Source organism: Staurois parvus, unplaced genomic scaffold, assembly GCF_062004578.1.
Source record: "Staurois parvus isolate SC_StPar_1 unplaced genomic scaffold, SC_StPar_1.0 ptg000151l, whole genome shotgun sequence".
Classification (NCBI taxonomy): domain Eukaryota; kingdom Metazoa; phylum Chordata; class Amphibia; order Anura; family Ranidae; genus Staurois; species Staurois parvus.
The window spans coordinates 16,755,411-16,771,881 of record NW_028317947.1 but is presented as its reverse complement, the minus strand read 5'-3'; the positions used below and the strand labels follow the sequence as shown (position 1 = coordinate 16,771,881).

Genomic DNA, 16,471 nt, shown 5'->3' with positions numbered 1-16,471 from the left:
ATCAGATTTCCCTGCAATCAGTTTGGAAAGCAGGAACCTGGGGATGAAGCTCAAATTAAAGACTTTGCAGCATCCTACAATGTAAAATTTGACATTGATTGACCAAATGAGCCATATGCATACTTGTTCGATATGTCTGTAAGTACCACCACTCTCAACAAGAGTCCAACTATAACAGGCAAAGGGATGTCTCAGCCTAGGGCCTACAATAGGTGAGGGATTTCCACCCAAACTAGAAATCTTCTTCAACATAGGTCATAGCTTGATACGTAGCTGTGTGAAAAAAAAGATCAGACACCCGAAAGAGAGATTCCTGCAAGTCTGAGCACGTTTTATTTATACAAGGACAAACAGGACATATTACAAAATACTCAGATGAAAATCCATACCCACAGCATGTGAGGGAGACACAGAGACACACAAAAACGGGAGTTTACAGCGGACCGACCTTTCACGGAGTCCAACCAGAGCCCCCAACTCTGCACGTAATACTGTCGAACAACATGTGAGGTTTCCTCTTTATTAATTTAGAAAAAAATATATATATTTATTTACACAACAAATTACGAGACAGTTGCACAAGTCCACTGCATGTGATGGTGAGGGAGGGGCTAAAGCCTTAAGACATTATTTTAAGGTGAAACCCACCCACACCCCATCCTATAATATCTCCTGAAAATTAAAAAACAAAAAAAAAAACCCTGGCTTTGTACAAAATAAACTGTAAACGACACCTGAGACCAGTTCCATTATTTAATATGTTGAGAATCCTTTAGCAAAGCCTAAGCTAGCCTTGAAATTAACGTAATATTAAAACTTAACTTGAAGTTGTGTTTTGCAAGTGGTCAAGGGAGACTTTTTATGCTTTCTTAAATATATATATATATATATATATATATATATATATATGATCAGCTTTATGTAAATAATCTTTGAAGTGTTTAAAAATTTTTTTTTTTAAATATATTGGTACATGAGGCAGCCATATTAACTCATAAGATAGGAAAGGTTTTCCTTCTGCTTGTCAGTGCTGAACAGTGGTTGGCTTTTACTGCTCATCTTTCTGAATACAAGTCTATAGGTCAGACTGAAATAAACCGATAAACTTAGCTCAGCAGTCCCTAAACAGGGATGCTAATTCACCATTACACGGGGAACCACTACAGGCAGCATTTGTTCATCTATTTATGAAAAACAGCCATAGAAATATGAGACACAAGTACTTTCAGATCAAAGCTAAATTGTCAAAATGGTCAGAAATGATTTATTCTGACCAATGAAATGAATGAACGTCCAAGAGCTTGATGCCTTTAAAAGCTTTACCCTAGGTTCACACCTATGCGGCCGTGTTTTGCACGGGCACCTGAGCCCATTCATTTGACCCTAGGTTCACACCTATGCGGCCGTGTTTTGCACGGGCACCTGAGCCCATTCATTTGACCCTAGGTTCACACCTATGCGGCCGTGCTTTGCCCAGGCACCTGAGCCCATTCATTTGACCCTAGGTTCACACCTATGCGGCCCAGCGGGCCGTGTTTTGCACGGGCACCTGAGCCCATTCATTTGACCCTAGGTTCACACCTATGCGGCCATGCGGGCCGTGTTTTGCACGGGCACCTGAGCCCATTCATTTGACCCTAGGTTCACACCTATGCAGCCGTGTTTTGCACGGGCACCTGAGCCCATTAATTTGACCCTAGGTTCACACCTATGCGGCCATGCGGGCCGTGTTTGGCACGGGCACCTGAGCCCATTCATTTGACCCTAGGTTCACACCTATGCAGCCGTGTTTTGCACGGGCACCTGAGCCCATTCATTTGACCCTAGGTTCACACCTATGCGGCCGTGTTTTGCACGGGCACCTGAGCCCATTCATTTGACCCTAGGTTCACACCTATGCGGCCGTGCGGGCCGCGTTTTGCACGGGCACCTGAGCCCATTCATTTGAATGGACTCCCGGGCCCGTGACACGCAGGGAAAGAAGTCCCTGCACTTCTTTGGAAAACACAGCCCTCACGGGAACCTCGGTTCCCAGTACGGTTGCATTTCCTATTGCGGGCAGCGTTCCATTAGAACTAATGGCACCCGCCCGTGAGTCTGCAATTCTCTGTGCGGGTGGTGCGGCTGCATGGATTTTCGTGGATCCGCAGTGGCACCACCCGCATAGATGTGAATCGGGGGTTAGACGCATTTACAAATGTCAGGCATTTTTTCTGCAAAAACACTGCTGGCGTCTACGAGAGTTCAATAAATGTCCTGTGTGCATAAAGCCTAATAACAAAAACTGTTCAAACAACATATTCACCATAAAGAACAAACAAAGCAGGGGATTTTCTTCTGAATACTGATGAGAAATTTATTTCCCTTGCTCCTGATTTTCTAGTAGTGTTTCAAACTTCTGGCAAGTGGTAAAATTGCTTGGTACCATAATAAAGTCATCCATGTAGCCTAGACTTATACAGGGTATTTATAGCCAACCAATTGCACTGCTACAGTGGAACAAATGCTCCCCTATGGTATGAACTACACAAGCAGCATTATGTAGTAGCTAATGGTCACATACAATTTGCGTAGTGTGCTTTTATAGATGTTTGTTATTGATTATTATTATACAGGATTTATATATTATTTATATATTATTGCTCAGCGCTTTACAATATAACGGGAGACAATACAGCAACAATACATTTCAGTACAGAAGGAATACATGAGCATCAAATTTATTTACTATAGGAAGCCATATGTGTAGCCATCAATTTCTAGTGATCTACTGGGATGGTGAAGGTCAGCTTACTTTATAATAAATTAATGATAAATAATTAAACATTAAATGTTCCAGAAATATTTTAAGTACGGAGTAATTTCTACCAACACAAGTGAAAGACAGCCATTTTCTCTTTTGATTCTGTATACCTAAAAGCAGGATATTCTTGGGAACATATGTCATGTAATATAGTACCTGAGTTACATTATGTCAATATCTCCAGTAAGAGTTCTATTTTTATTATTGTAGTTCAACCTAACAAAATGGCTGCATCTACTAAGGGCATATAATAATAATAATAATAAAAAAAAAAAAAAAAAGCCAGTCGCATTCAAATAGTTTATTTTCGCCTTATTCACAGGCATTGTGCTTTATTTTCCAAGGAGCCTTTTCATGTGTAGTGCTGAATGAGCAGGATTTATAAAAATGGAGTCTGCTATAGTTATAAAGTGGTTGTAAACCCTTAAATATACCCAGCAAAGTGACTGGCCTCAAGTGATACGTAGAGATGAATAAAAAAAAAAAATCATCCTACATAAGTTGGACCTGTTTATCTATAGCCATCCTTCGCCTATATCCATTCAAAGTCTAGAATTTACACAGGATCTCTCACCTTTGAAAAGAAAGAGGCGGAAAGCTAAACTTACATCAGTGAGGAAAGCTCTGAGAGCTGATTGGAGGAAAGGGACACTCCGCCTTCACAAAGCACACAGGAACAGAGCCAAGACTGTCAATCTGCTGGAGGTCCCTCCATTGTCACCATCTTTCTCTTAGTGTCAGGAAAATATGTAAGAAGTGACTTATGCTTATAGCAGACCGAAATGACGCTTAGTGTTCTGGATTGAAACAAGCACATGCTGTAGAGCAGTGGTTCTCAACCTTCCTAATGCCGTGACCCTTTAATGCAGTTCCTCATGTTGTGATGACCCCCAACCATAAAATTATTTACCCAGTAATTATAATTCATGAGTGTCGTTTTACCTCCAATACTGCTGCTTTCAGCACAGTAGCTGCTTTTAACAGAGTAGCTGCTTTCAACACAGCAGCTGCTTTCTACACAGTAGCTGCTCTTTACACATCGGAAATGTGATTTCTGATGGTCTTAGGGGACCCCTGTGAAAGGGTCGTTCGACCCCCAAAGGGGTCGCGACCCACAGGTTGAGAACCACTGCTGTAGAGGGATATGCTTTTTTCATATTTCATGTTGGAGGTTTACAACCACTTGAACGTTACGGAGTTTCACCCCTTGGCCCTCTTATTCTCACTTTACCTACCCTCTGCTGTCATTTCATTGCTGCGTAGTCATATCCCTGTGTAACCTCCATGTTGAATGGTTTCAGAGCGTATAAAAAAAAGGTAGATTATGTCAATCTTTTCTTTATGTGACATTGTTTAGGCCTCACGATTGGTCACTGCAAGCTTTGAGGAAGTCACATGATCTTTCATACCCAGAAGCACAGGGTATAGTGCAGTGGCTCTGATGGAATAAAGATGGAGTTGTGCAGTGAAGGTTAGTATAAACAGGTCATGGGTGGGATTTACTGTTACTTTAAGGGCAGTCTCAGATTTGTTTCAAGTAAGCTCCCAGGATCAGGGCCCTCCTTTCCCTCTTGTATTAAACTGTATTGTTGCTGTATTGTCTCCCTTTATATTGTAAAGTGCTGAGCAAACTGTTGGCGCTATATAAATCCTGTATAATAATAATATGTCTTCAGAAATGCAAAGTAGGTCAAATCTACCTGTCAATGAATTTTGAATGATCTCATAAGCATCTCCCAAACTGATGATATTGACATAAGCCCAAGCCTTTAAAAGGACTGTTGAATATAATAATAATGTAATAACATTATGAATAGTGTGAAAAAAACTTTACGTAATAAATACGCCAAACTGAAATTTGATATCTGGTGAACATCAATTGGAGGAACTCAGTTGGGTGAACGCAAAGGAGCTTCTTAATCTTCAACCAGATATCTGATAACAAATAACTTGCAGTTGAATTATTTAATGCTAGAAAATACTCCCCTAATTGGCCTAGCCCCAGATCACTGTGATGATCAGAATAAATAAATGACATTAGTGTTCAATTCCACCATCCTAGGCTCAAGTTGCACAATAAACAGATCTCAACATATTAAATGGGAACTTGTTTGCCAACAAACTGCATGTCTTATTTAATAAGGCAATGCAGAGAGAACCCACAATTAGCAAAATGCAGAATCCAGAACAATCAATCTGATTTCAGTTGATCAATAAAGAACAATTGTGATTGGTTGCTATGGTTTGCTTCATTTGGTATTGGTCATTGCCTTACTGAACAAGCCCAACTGCATATAACGTTCACACACCTCTTTAGTGTAAAAAAAAGAAAAAACTTTCCGCAGTAGTGTTTTTGGCCAAATAAAGGTGAAGCAGAGAAGGGCTTCCCCTGGCAACTCAGGTGATGTCTGTCTTTATATCCCAGCATGCTCCACTAGCCATGACCTAAACAGCTAAAAGACTACTTATTTCTTCATTGTGGATTAGGGTTAGGGTGGACTCGAGCAGAACTTTATTTCCCGCCAGGTCTTCACCACTATCCAGAACCTGGAGGGGGGGAAACCATTTTGGGTGGAGTTGTCCCTTTAAGAGACTGACTTGCATAGCAGTCAAACAGTGTCATTATTAACATAATATATGATTTCGAGGGGAAAGGGAAAAAAATTAGATTTAAGGACAGATGGGGGGAACAGCACATTTCTCAAACATTACACAACTTTGTTTTAACAACTGTGAAATACTTCTGTAGACACTCGTAGTTATTTCAGTTTGGTCCTTGGTGGGATAAAATCTTCCATTAATACAAAGTATGACCTGTGTGTATATGCGCACGCCAACACAGAAATGCTTATCATAAATACAACTGTTAATTTTGTGCGGTGGTACATACAGTAGAAATGAAATGCACACATTCATATGTATAGATTGACATTTGGGTATGTTCATTGTGACTAGAAGGGAAATTCTTTTTTTAAATGGCAACCGCCAAGAAGATTTTCAACAGGAGAATATAACATAATCATGAATATCATGATTGTGACATATTCCATTCAAATATTCAGGTCACTTCATTAAGCACACAGGCTGAACAATACCTTGCAAAAACACAGGTTGTTTAAAGTGCAGTTCTTACAGTTTGCATTACCCAGATAGAGAAATGCAGGCCTAACAGTAGGGAAAAGACATGAAAAATTCACTTTAAATACATTCATTAATTACTTTTAAAGGGGAAATCCAGCCAAAACATTTTCTCTTTAGCAGGGGTGGACTGACCATTTGGAAACTCGGGCACTGCCCGAGGGCCTGGGGTCAGGGGGCCCCATGAGATGCCCCTGGTACCTTTTTCATAGGCTTTTTTGAGTTTGGGCAAAGACAAAGGGGCCCCATGATCCCCTATTGCCCGGGGGCCCCATGAGTTGTCAGTCCGCCCCTGCTCTTTAGTTTGGGGAGACTGCAGAGACTGCCTTCCCTTTGGGGAGATTTGATATGCTTCCTGTCCTGGAGACCACTAGGGCATGGATGAGTGCAGAATTTCCTGTTTCCTCTCTCTGACAAGTAATGATGGGCAATCCACTATGGGTCTTGTAACACTAATGCAAGCCCCTTGCATAGCTTTTTTCAACCAGGGTTCCTCCAAAAGCTGTATGAGCAATTTCTGTCTCTAATAAGTAGTTACTGACCCCAATGATCTTTTTAGCTATCTGTAAAGGAGGCATTCTTACCACTGACCACCAGTGTAGTTAGGACCTTCTCCACTGGCTACCAATGTAAGGTGGCACTACACTGATCACTAATTTAAAGGGCCACTTCAGTGATCACCAATGTAACGTGGCACTACACTGATCACTAATTTAAAGGGCCACTTCAGTGATCACCAATATAAGGTGGCACTACACTGATCACTAATTTAAAGGACCACTTCAGTGATCACCAATGTAAGGTGGCACTACACTGATCACTAATTTAAAGGGCCACTTCTCTGATCACCAATGTAAGATGGCAGTACACTGTTCACTAATTTAAAGGACCACTTCAGTGATCACCAATGTCAGGTGGCACTACACTGATTACTAATTTAAAGGGCCACTTCAGTGATCACCAATGTAAGGTGGCACTACACTGATCACTAATTTAAAGGGCCACTATCACTGATCATCAATGTAAGGTGGCACTACACTGGTTACTAATTTAAAGGGCCACTATCACTGATCACCAATGTAAGGTGGCACTACACTGATCACTAATTTAAAGGACCACTTCAGTGATCACTAATGTAAGATGGCACTACACTGATCACTAATTTAAAGGACCACTTCCGTGATCACCAATGTAAGGTGGCACTACACTGATCACTAATTTAAAGGGCCACTATCACTGATCACCAATGTAAGGTGGCACTACACTGGTTACTAATTTAAAGGGCCACTTCATTGATCACCAATGTAAGGCGGCACTACTCATCCCTAATTTAAAGGGCCACTATCACTGATCACCAATGTAAGATGGCACTACACTGATCACTAATTTAAAGGACCACTTCATTGATCACCAATGTAAGGTGGCACTACTCATCCCTAATTTAAAGGGTCATTTCACTTACCACCAATGTAAGGTGGCACTACTCTGATCCCTAATTTAAAAGGGACATTTACTGACCTCCAATGTAAGATGGCACTACACTGATCACTAATTGAAAGGGCCACTTTAGTGATCACCAATATAAGGTGGCACTACACTGATCCGTAATTTAAAAGGCCACTTCATGGATTACCAATGTAAGAGGGCAGAGTAAGCAGGTATTTCGTCACTGACCACCAACACGAGGGAACACTAGTTTTCACCGTCTATTTGTTTTCTAGCTATTATTATTATCTGTTAATTATAATTTATTATTATTATTGATAATTTTGGTGTATAGAGAAGCCCTGTGTGTGAAATAGAAGTATGACACATTCTGATATCCTTACTAAGGGGTTGATTTACTTAAGGCAAATATTCTGCGCACTGCAAGTGCAGTTGCTCTAAATCTGAGGGGAACATGCAAGGAAACTAAAAAAAAACAGCATTTTTGCTGCACATGATTGGATGATAGAAATCAGCAGCGTTTCCCCTAATTTCAGAGCTCGCCCTCAGATCTAGTACAACCGCACAGACTATTTGTCTTCAGTAAATCAACCCCTATGTGTTCACATTAATAAAACATGAGCTATAGTAATTATTATCCAAGGTTCCTTGAAAGTTAATTCAAGGGTTCCTCCATGTAAAAAAGGTTGAGAAAGGCTGCTCTATATGTTCTTATACATTGGCACAGTAGTCAAATGTTGGCTTGCTTCTCCAGGCAACGATCTTGACATCCTAGTGGGGAAAACAGGTCTGGGCTATTCTCCAGAGAGGAGAAAAAAGAAGTTCAGGTCACAAAAATGAACCAAGAGGTGGGCAGGACAGAAACTGAGGGAGGGGGGTCATTTTAGCAAAGACATAGACAACCATAAAAACTTGAAAGGTATTTATAACATCTCCAGTCCATTCAAAACTAAAGAAAAACTATTTGGCTGTTGTAATCGTTATCTTGCTGTTGGTGACCAGTAAAATATTAAAAAAATGGCAGTAATTGAGAATGACAGTAAGGACTTAAAGCAGAACTGTGACCAAGCTATGGAATGTGTGAATATTTGCATTTCTATAGCCTGGCCAAAGTTCCACTTTAAGACAAAGAAGTTACATGATAATTTCCAGGCCAACCTTTATTGACCAGTGTATATGGGGCATCATGTAAGCGCTTAGGAAAGCTGATGGAGCATCACCCAGCAACCTTGAACAAACTTTCTCAGTGAACAAAATCATTTGGTATGTTGGAAAACGTTGCCCAAATGCTATTGTTTTCCCTGGCATCTGTGACAGTTCCCACGTGGCTCCCTTTTCTCACCCATTGCTATACACAGGAGAGAAAACTGTGACTAAAGCATCTTATTTAGGTGGGTAAATACCCAAAATGCATTGTGAGAGGGTCCAAGTGTGCATGCTTGGCCAACCTTTCTCTAATGTCATTGCTCTTTGCTTTACTGAACAATTCCTTTTACTCCCCGAGGACAGGATAAATAACTTCCAATAGCTAGCTTGGACTTGGGGCAAAGGTTTAATCTGATAGCAGTTCTGGGGGGGAATGCGGGGTCACGGATACACTTTGAAGCTTTTGTTAAAAAAAAATAAAACAAATTACTTAAAAATTTATTTTCTGCATATTTTTTAAACAAATTATTTAATAAATAACCAAATTAGGTTCTGTTTTAAAATACCTATTGTCATAAAAAATGTAATGTTTTTTTTTTTATTTTGAAAAAGGATTTAAAAAAAACCTAAAATACAAAATTATAAAAAAACTTTAAACATAATTATATATTACAAAATGAACTGCAAACTCTAGAAAATCTAAAATTAGTGGATGACATTGCAAAATTATTGCTTGTTGTTTTCATATATGGTGTGTTTTCATACACAACATTTTTGGTAACACCATAGATAAGATCTTCGATCCCATGGTATTCCACTTCCTTAAGCCTACAGTATATGCAGTGGCAGACTTACTGAAGTGCACTGGCTGGAGAAACTGCTGCTTCAGGATCCTTAGCAGATGGTGACCACATGCCTAGCTGTTTAGTCACATGATCTCTGCTGGTGGACAGTGATAGGCAATCAACTCTAGTCTTGCCCTGCTCCAGGAATCATGTCAACTAGGAATTTAGTCATGGGACTGTCCACTATGGAGGTATGGAACAGTGGTTTCTGCAGCTAAGTAAGTCACTGTCAGGAGAGTTTTAGGAGTTATTAGTGTAGTTGGGCAGCACAGTCGCTAAATGGTTAGCACTTCCGCCTGGCAGTACTCGGGTCGTCGGTTCAAATCCCAACCACGGCACCACCTGCCTGGAGTTTGCATGTTCTCCCTGTGCCAGTTTCCTCCCACACTCCAAAAGACATGCTGGTAGGTGAATTGGCTCCTGTCTAAATTGGCCCTAGTATGTGTATGTATGAATGTTGAGTTAGGGACCTTAGATTGTACACCCCTTGAGGATTAGGGACTGATGTGAATGTACTATATATATGTGTGTAAATTGACGGCGCTATATAAGTACCTGAAATAAAATAAATGTGAGAATAGAAAATTCCCTTATATTATGTGGGCAGCACAGTGGCTAAGTGGTTAGCTCTTCCGCCTGGCAGTACTAGGGTCACCGGTTCAAATCCCAACCATGGCACCACCTGCCTGGAGTTTGCATGTTCTCCCTGTGCCTGCATGGGTTTCCTCCGGGTACTCCGGTTTCTTCCCACACTCTAAAGACATGCTGGTAGGTGAATTGGCTCTTGTCTAAATTGGCCCTAGTATGTGTATGTATGAATGTGAGTTAGGGACCTTAGATTGTACACCCATTGAGGGTTAGGGACTGATGTGAATGTACAATATATATGTAAAGCGCTGCGTAAATTGATGGCGCTATATAAGTACCTGTAATAAATAAATAGTTACAGGTGTATGTTTTTCTCAGCACTATCTATAAAGACAGCATTTATATAGATCCTCCTTGTCTCGGTATCTGCCAGTTCTAGTGCTGGTGGACAGTACTAATGGCAGGAGTGGAGGAATGGGAAGCTTGTGGAGCAGCTGCTGTTCATTGGACAAATGATGAGGACCAGTCAATATCATGTGAGGAGCAGAGCACATTTCTGGTTGCATTCTATGAATTCAGGGTGCACAACGTTCTTCTCTACCTTACTGCGGCATTAGTTTATCCCTCCATCAACAAAGAATGTCTGTTTTCTGAATATTCCACCCTGCACAGTGTCTCCCTCCATTCTCCAAAACCTTTACATGAAACTGTGGATGGCCATTCACACATAGCTTGAAACTTATTTTATCCATCTATTATGACAACTGTTTTTGTGCTGTCCATGCCTTGTATCATACTGACTAGCTGTAAAAAAAACAAACAAAAAAACAACAACATGTATTTATCCTGGAAAAACTCCTTTTGGCCCCTTTCACATGAGCTGGATCTGTTTTACTCAGCAGGGGATCAGTCTGTTGATCCCCTGCTGAGCTAAGCAAATCAGCAAGAAGACAGGTCCATGTCTGCCCCAGTTATGCAAAGCGGACATGGACACAGCCTGCTCTGCTCTATGGGCAGCTAGATGTAAATGGACCGGCTGTCTGTTTATACCCAACTGCCCTACAATCTGATACGGCCAGACAGAGGAGAATGGATCCCCTTCCGTTTGTTTTTTTTTTGTTTTTTTTAATTATTGGATTGGGTTGGAAGCAGCTAAGTTTACATTGTTACATAGTTAGGCTGGCTGCTAAAAGACAAAAGTCCATCCAGTTCAACCATTAAAAAAAGAAGTTTTTATAATCCTATACCCACAGTTGCAGTTTACATTCGACTGCTCATAGAGGATAACGGAGGGTCCGATTGGATCTGCCTGAAAAATGAAAGGGGCCTAAGACATGGGACGGGTACTTACTTGCTTTTTGGTAACTACCAGATTCATTGGATTTAGAATTGCAAATCTGCCAAGATACAACAGAATAGCAATCTCTGAATATAGGTAGCATAGAACTGGTGTGTTATCTTGCCTGTGTGCCAAAACAATATTCATCTGATCACCAATTAGCCATATCGATCAACAAAGTATCATGGATCAGTAATACAGGAGATTTTCCAAGACTGTACTGGTTAGCACAGTAATTGTTAGATAAGGTGTATACCTGCAAACACAAAACTGCACATTTGATTTAATAATGAACAAACCTGTGTTTAAGCAGTGGTATCTTCAGCTTGACCAATTAAAATACAATACCTTTCTTTTGGGTGGAAGGAGATGGGTATAGTCTATGCAAAGCCATACCTACTTTTTGCAGCACAAGTGTCAAGATCTAGTGCCATAATGTTCCTCTGGAAATCTTCTCCAGTTTACGGTCACACTAATGCTGACTTGTGTGTAGTGAAAGGAGGAGATCACTAGAGGAGCCTGACCTGACCCTTAAAAACAAGGCTGCCAAAGTGAGTATACTTTTACACACAGAATGCCCCTACCCTTAAACCACCTAAATATAAATTACAGGTAGACATCTCAGACCATGGAAAAATAGTGACATTAGAGAATTCCTGAACTTGTCTTGAAGTGACTTGACCATTGTCCTTACCAATCACTGATGAGTTCAAGGTTCCCTTCACAATTGACCCAAAAAACTCTTTTCATGCCATTCAGCTGTTAGTAAATTGAGTAAAATTTGAACGCAACAATCCTTGGGATGAAATGAAATGGGCCTTAGCAAATGCAGGAATTCAATTGATGAGCATGTAAAGTGAACCCAGTGCTTACACAGTAAGTGCTGCCATATGTAGGCCTGACCCAGTATTAAAAAAAATAGATCAATTCTGTCATTGAATGGAAACCACATGTACATGTCAAGGGACATAAAACAGGTCATTTTTCTTGCCAATATTTCAAAATTAAAAAGAAATATTGACATAATAGACCCATTCATCGTTGTTCCGCAAATAACAAAACACACCCTTTTTGGGTCCCCAAAAATCAGGATTACCCCGACAAATCATATTTCTCAGATAATGTTTGGTGCTGGCCAAAACCCATCTTGGCAGACTTTCAAAATGGCTGCTTCTACTGTGTGAATACAGCAGGCCCACTTTAAGACATAGGACAGAAGTACTAAAAGGATGCTGTGAGGATATCAGTGGTGTAAGAGGCACAAATCAATGGAACATTAGCAGTAGCATTACCAGACTCAGCAGCAGAGACAGGGTGTAGGCTTAGAGTGAGGGGTCCCGAGGAGAGGGAAGGGTGGGTGTGCTAGTCTTGCCCGCTTGGACACAGGACATGTGACCCATTTATATTTTCTCAGTTTTTCTTGTTTTTTTTCTGTTTCTTGGTTTTAATAGAAAAAATAATCCGATCACCATAACAAAAACTAAGAAAGGAAAATAAAAAAAAGGATTGCGGTGTGTGGAGTCCAAAGGGAGGGGGGAAATCAAGGAGCTGGCTCTTCCTCCATGGGCTCTTCCAATGGCCTGTAATGGCAAATAAGCTGAATTACAAATTGTATGCTCTATAACTCATCTTTCATATGCTTTTAATAGATGTGGCATGAAGGTATCAGGCCAAGCCTTGAGCTCTCTAAAGATGTCCATCCATAGGCCTCCTGATACTTTTCACTTGCATTCATTTTTATAAAGGATTTTCAAGATTATTATTTTTTTATTATTATTATTATTATTATTATTATTATTAATAATAATAATAATAATAATAATAATAATAATAATAAAAAAGGATTTTCAAGATGCATCCTAATCACGGCACCACCTGCCTGGAGTTTTCATGTTCTCCCTGTGCCTGCATGGGTTTCCTCTGGGTAGTCTGGTTTCCCCCTACATGCCAAAAGACATGCTTTTAGGTTAACTGGATCATATCTAAATTGGCCCCAGTATGTGTATGTGTGATTATGAGTTAGGGACCTTAGATTTTACGCTCCTCGAGGGCAGGGACTGATGTGAAAGTACAATATACACTATATTGCCAAAAGTATTGGGACATCCCTTCAAATCATATGATTAAGATGTTCCAATCACCTCCATGACCACAGGTGTATAAAATCAAGCACCTATGCATGCAGACCGCTTCTTCAAACATTTGTGAAAGAATGGGTCGCTCTCAGGAGCTCAGTGAATTTAAGCGTGGTACCGTGATAGGTTGCCACCTGTGCAATAAGTCTATTTCTGAAATTTCTGTGCTACTAAATATTCCACAGTCAGCTGTTAGTGGAATTATAACAAAGTGGAAGCAACTAGGAACAACAGCAACTCAGCCACCAAGTGGTAGGCCACGTAAAATGACAGAGCGGGATTAGCGCTGAAGCGCACAGTGCGCAGAAGTCACCAACTGTCTGCAGAGTCAATAGCTAAAGACCTCCAAACTTCATGTGGCCTTCAGTTTAGCACAACAACAGTGCATAGAGAGCTTCATGGAATGGGTTTCCATGGCCAAGTAGCTGCATCCAAGCCTTACATCAACAAGTGCAATGCAAAGCGGCAGATGCAGTGGTGTAAAGCACGCCGCCACTGGACTCTAGAGCAGTGGAGACGTGTTCTCTGGGGTGACCAATCACACTTCTCTGTCTGGCAATCCGATAGACATATCTGGGTTTGGTGGTTGCCAGGAGAATGGTACTTGCCTGACTGCATTGTGCCACGTGTGAAGTTTAATGGAGGGGGATTATGGTGTGGGGTTGTTTTTCAGGGGTTGGGATTGGCCCCCTAGTTCCAGTAAAGGGAACTCTTAAGGCCTCAGCATACCAAGACATTATGGACAATTTCATGCTCCCAACTTTGTGGGAACAGTTTGGGGATGGCCCCTTCTTGTCCCAACATGAATACGCACCAGTGCACAAAGCAAAGTCTATAAAGACATGAATCTGTGAGTCTGGGGTGGAGGAACTTGACTGGCTTGCACAGAGTCCTGACCTCAACCCCATAGAACACCTTTCGGATGAATTAGATTAGAAACTGTGATCCAGGCCTCCTCCCCCGACATCAGTGCCTGACCTCACAAATGTACTTCTGGAAGAATGGTCCAACCTTCCCATAGACACCCTCCTAAACCTTGTGGACGGCCTTCCCAGAAGAGTTGAAGCTGTTATAGCTGCAAAGGGCGGAGCCAACTCAATATTGAACCCTACGGACTAAGACTGGGATGCCATTAAAGTTCATGTGCATGTAAAGGCAGGCTGGCCGATACTTGTGGCAATATAGCGTATATGTAAAGTGCTGTGTAAATTGACAGCGCTATATAATTACCTGTAATAATAATATAAGTAATCTACAAGCTATAACAGCCAGTGTCATTGGATCACATTTAAGAACAAAAGGGGCGATCTTCTGATACTTTTCTACTAACAGGCAACTAAGTCTGCAATAGACATGGCCATTTAGAGCATTGGAAGGGGGAGGACGAACACTTGGAGCCATTCAGATTCTACTGCAGTGCACAGCTCTGTCAATCTATCACTTGAAACTTGCTAACAGAAAGAGATGCTGAAGGAGCAGTATGTTGCTGTTGCTTTATTGCCCAATTACAAGGCTTAGGCAGGCCACAGACGAGTTAAAAACCGAGCGTTTTAGTGATCGAAACATGAAAATGGCACATACGATTGTGCCATCATTTGTTTAGCTTTTTTCAAAACAAAATCCAGCAAGTTGGATCAGGCTCTTTCGATTGCAACATGAAAATCACATGTCGCAGCTGGCACACTAATTAACCACTTGCCGTCCGCCTGCTGCTGTTTATAAACGGCAGGGCGGCGGCACTCCAGGGGCGGGTTGCCGTTCATAAACGGCAAACGCCTTTTCTAGCTGTGCGCGCTCCCTGGGAGTGCGCAGCACCGCGATCCGGTGCCCGCTGTGTTGTCCGGACACAGTGAAACACCGATCGTCGGACGGGACCTCTGTACGAGGTCCCGATCATGTGATCACTGATTGGCCAATCAGTGATCACATGCAAAGTAGTAAGCAAGATGTCACTTGTGACATCATTGCTTACTACGTGTGAAATCTGTGAATGATCACAGAGGTCACATGGTACAAGGCTTTTCACAACAGCCTTGTACCATGTGACAAGGTGTGACCAATCACAGCTCACTCAGTATTTCTCAATTAGCTGCAAGAATGCAGACAGAGAGAAAGAGAAATGATTGCTTTTACATTCTATATGGGTGTAAAAGCAATCACTGTAAAAAAAAAAAAAAAATCTTTATCACCCCCCACAAGTAGTACAGTGTCACCATGGTGACATTGTACTGCTAGGGTGACAGTATGTAAAAAAAAACCCATAAATAATAATATAAAAAAATAAAATAAAAATGTAAAAAAAAGTTTAAAAATGATAATTTTTGGTTATAAACTAATTTGGCTTATTTGTTTTTTTACTAAAAATATAACGGAATACATTTTGGCCAAGATTTATGATGAAAGATTATTTATTTGCAAAATTTTATAAGAAAAACACTTTTTTTCAAAATTTTTGGACTTTTTCATTTACATAGCAAAAAAATAAAAATCCCAGCGGTGAATAAATACCACCAAAATAAACCTTTATCTGTCTCAAAAAAAATGGTAAAAAGTTCATATGGGTACAGTATTGCATGACTGCGCAATTGTCATTCAAAGTGTGATAGCGCTAAAAGCTGAAAATTGCCCTGGACAGGAAGGGGGTAAAAGTGTCCGGTCAGGAAGTGGTTAATGATGCAAAAAACGAGCAACCAAGAATTTTCGGCTTTTTGACTCCTTTATGGCCTGTTTAGGTTATGTCTTTGACCAAGCTTGACTGCCTAAATGCAGTGGAAGTCGTGAACCTGTGCCTGGATCTGGATGAACAAAATTGTTGTTTTTGGCAGGCAAGACAGTTCACAAATGTGTACAGCTGTTTATTTACCTGCTTGCCTGGGGTTCAAATGTAAATGACAGAACAGAACCTCCCATTTAGCACCTACTGCTGTGTGTAGCATACCATGGTTTTTGCCTTTTCAAACATTTGTGCTACAAAACCCATTTAACACTCCACCTCTGTTGACATCCTTTTCCATTAATGTGTAGATAGGCT

At 40.8% G+C, this 16,471-nt stretch overlaps 1 protein-coding gene across 6 annotated transcripts in view; it reads right to left on the bottom strand.

The window, feature by feature from the left end:
• Positions 1-306: 306 nt before the first annotated feature.
• HDAC5 (histone deacetylase 5) overlaps positions 307-16,471 on the bottom strand; it is a 136,027-nt gene continuing 119,862 nt past the window's right edge. For 5 of the 6 annotated variants that reach the window (XM_089674529.1, XM_089674526.1, XM_089674527.1 and 2 more), the window contains one exon: positions 307-12,885. In XM_089674529.1, the coding sequence (XP_089530655.1) occupies positions 12,846-12,885 (40 nt within the window). In that variant the 3' untranslated portion in view covers positions 307-12,845. The remainder of the gene's footprint in view (positions 12,886-16,471) is intronic. The other variant, XR_016312360.1, reaches the window with a different exon arrangement.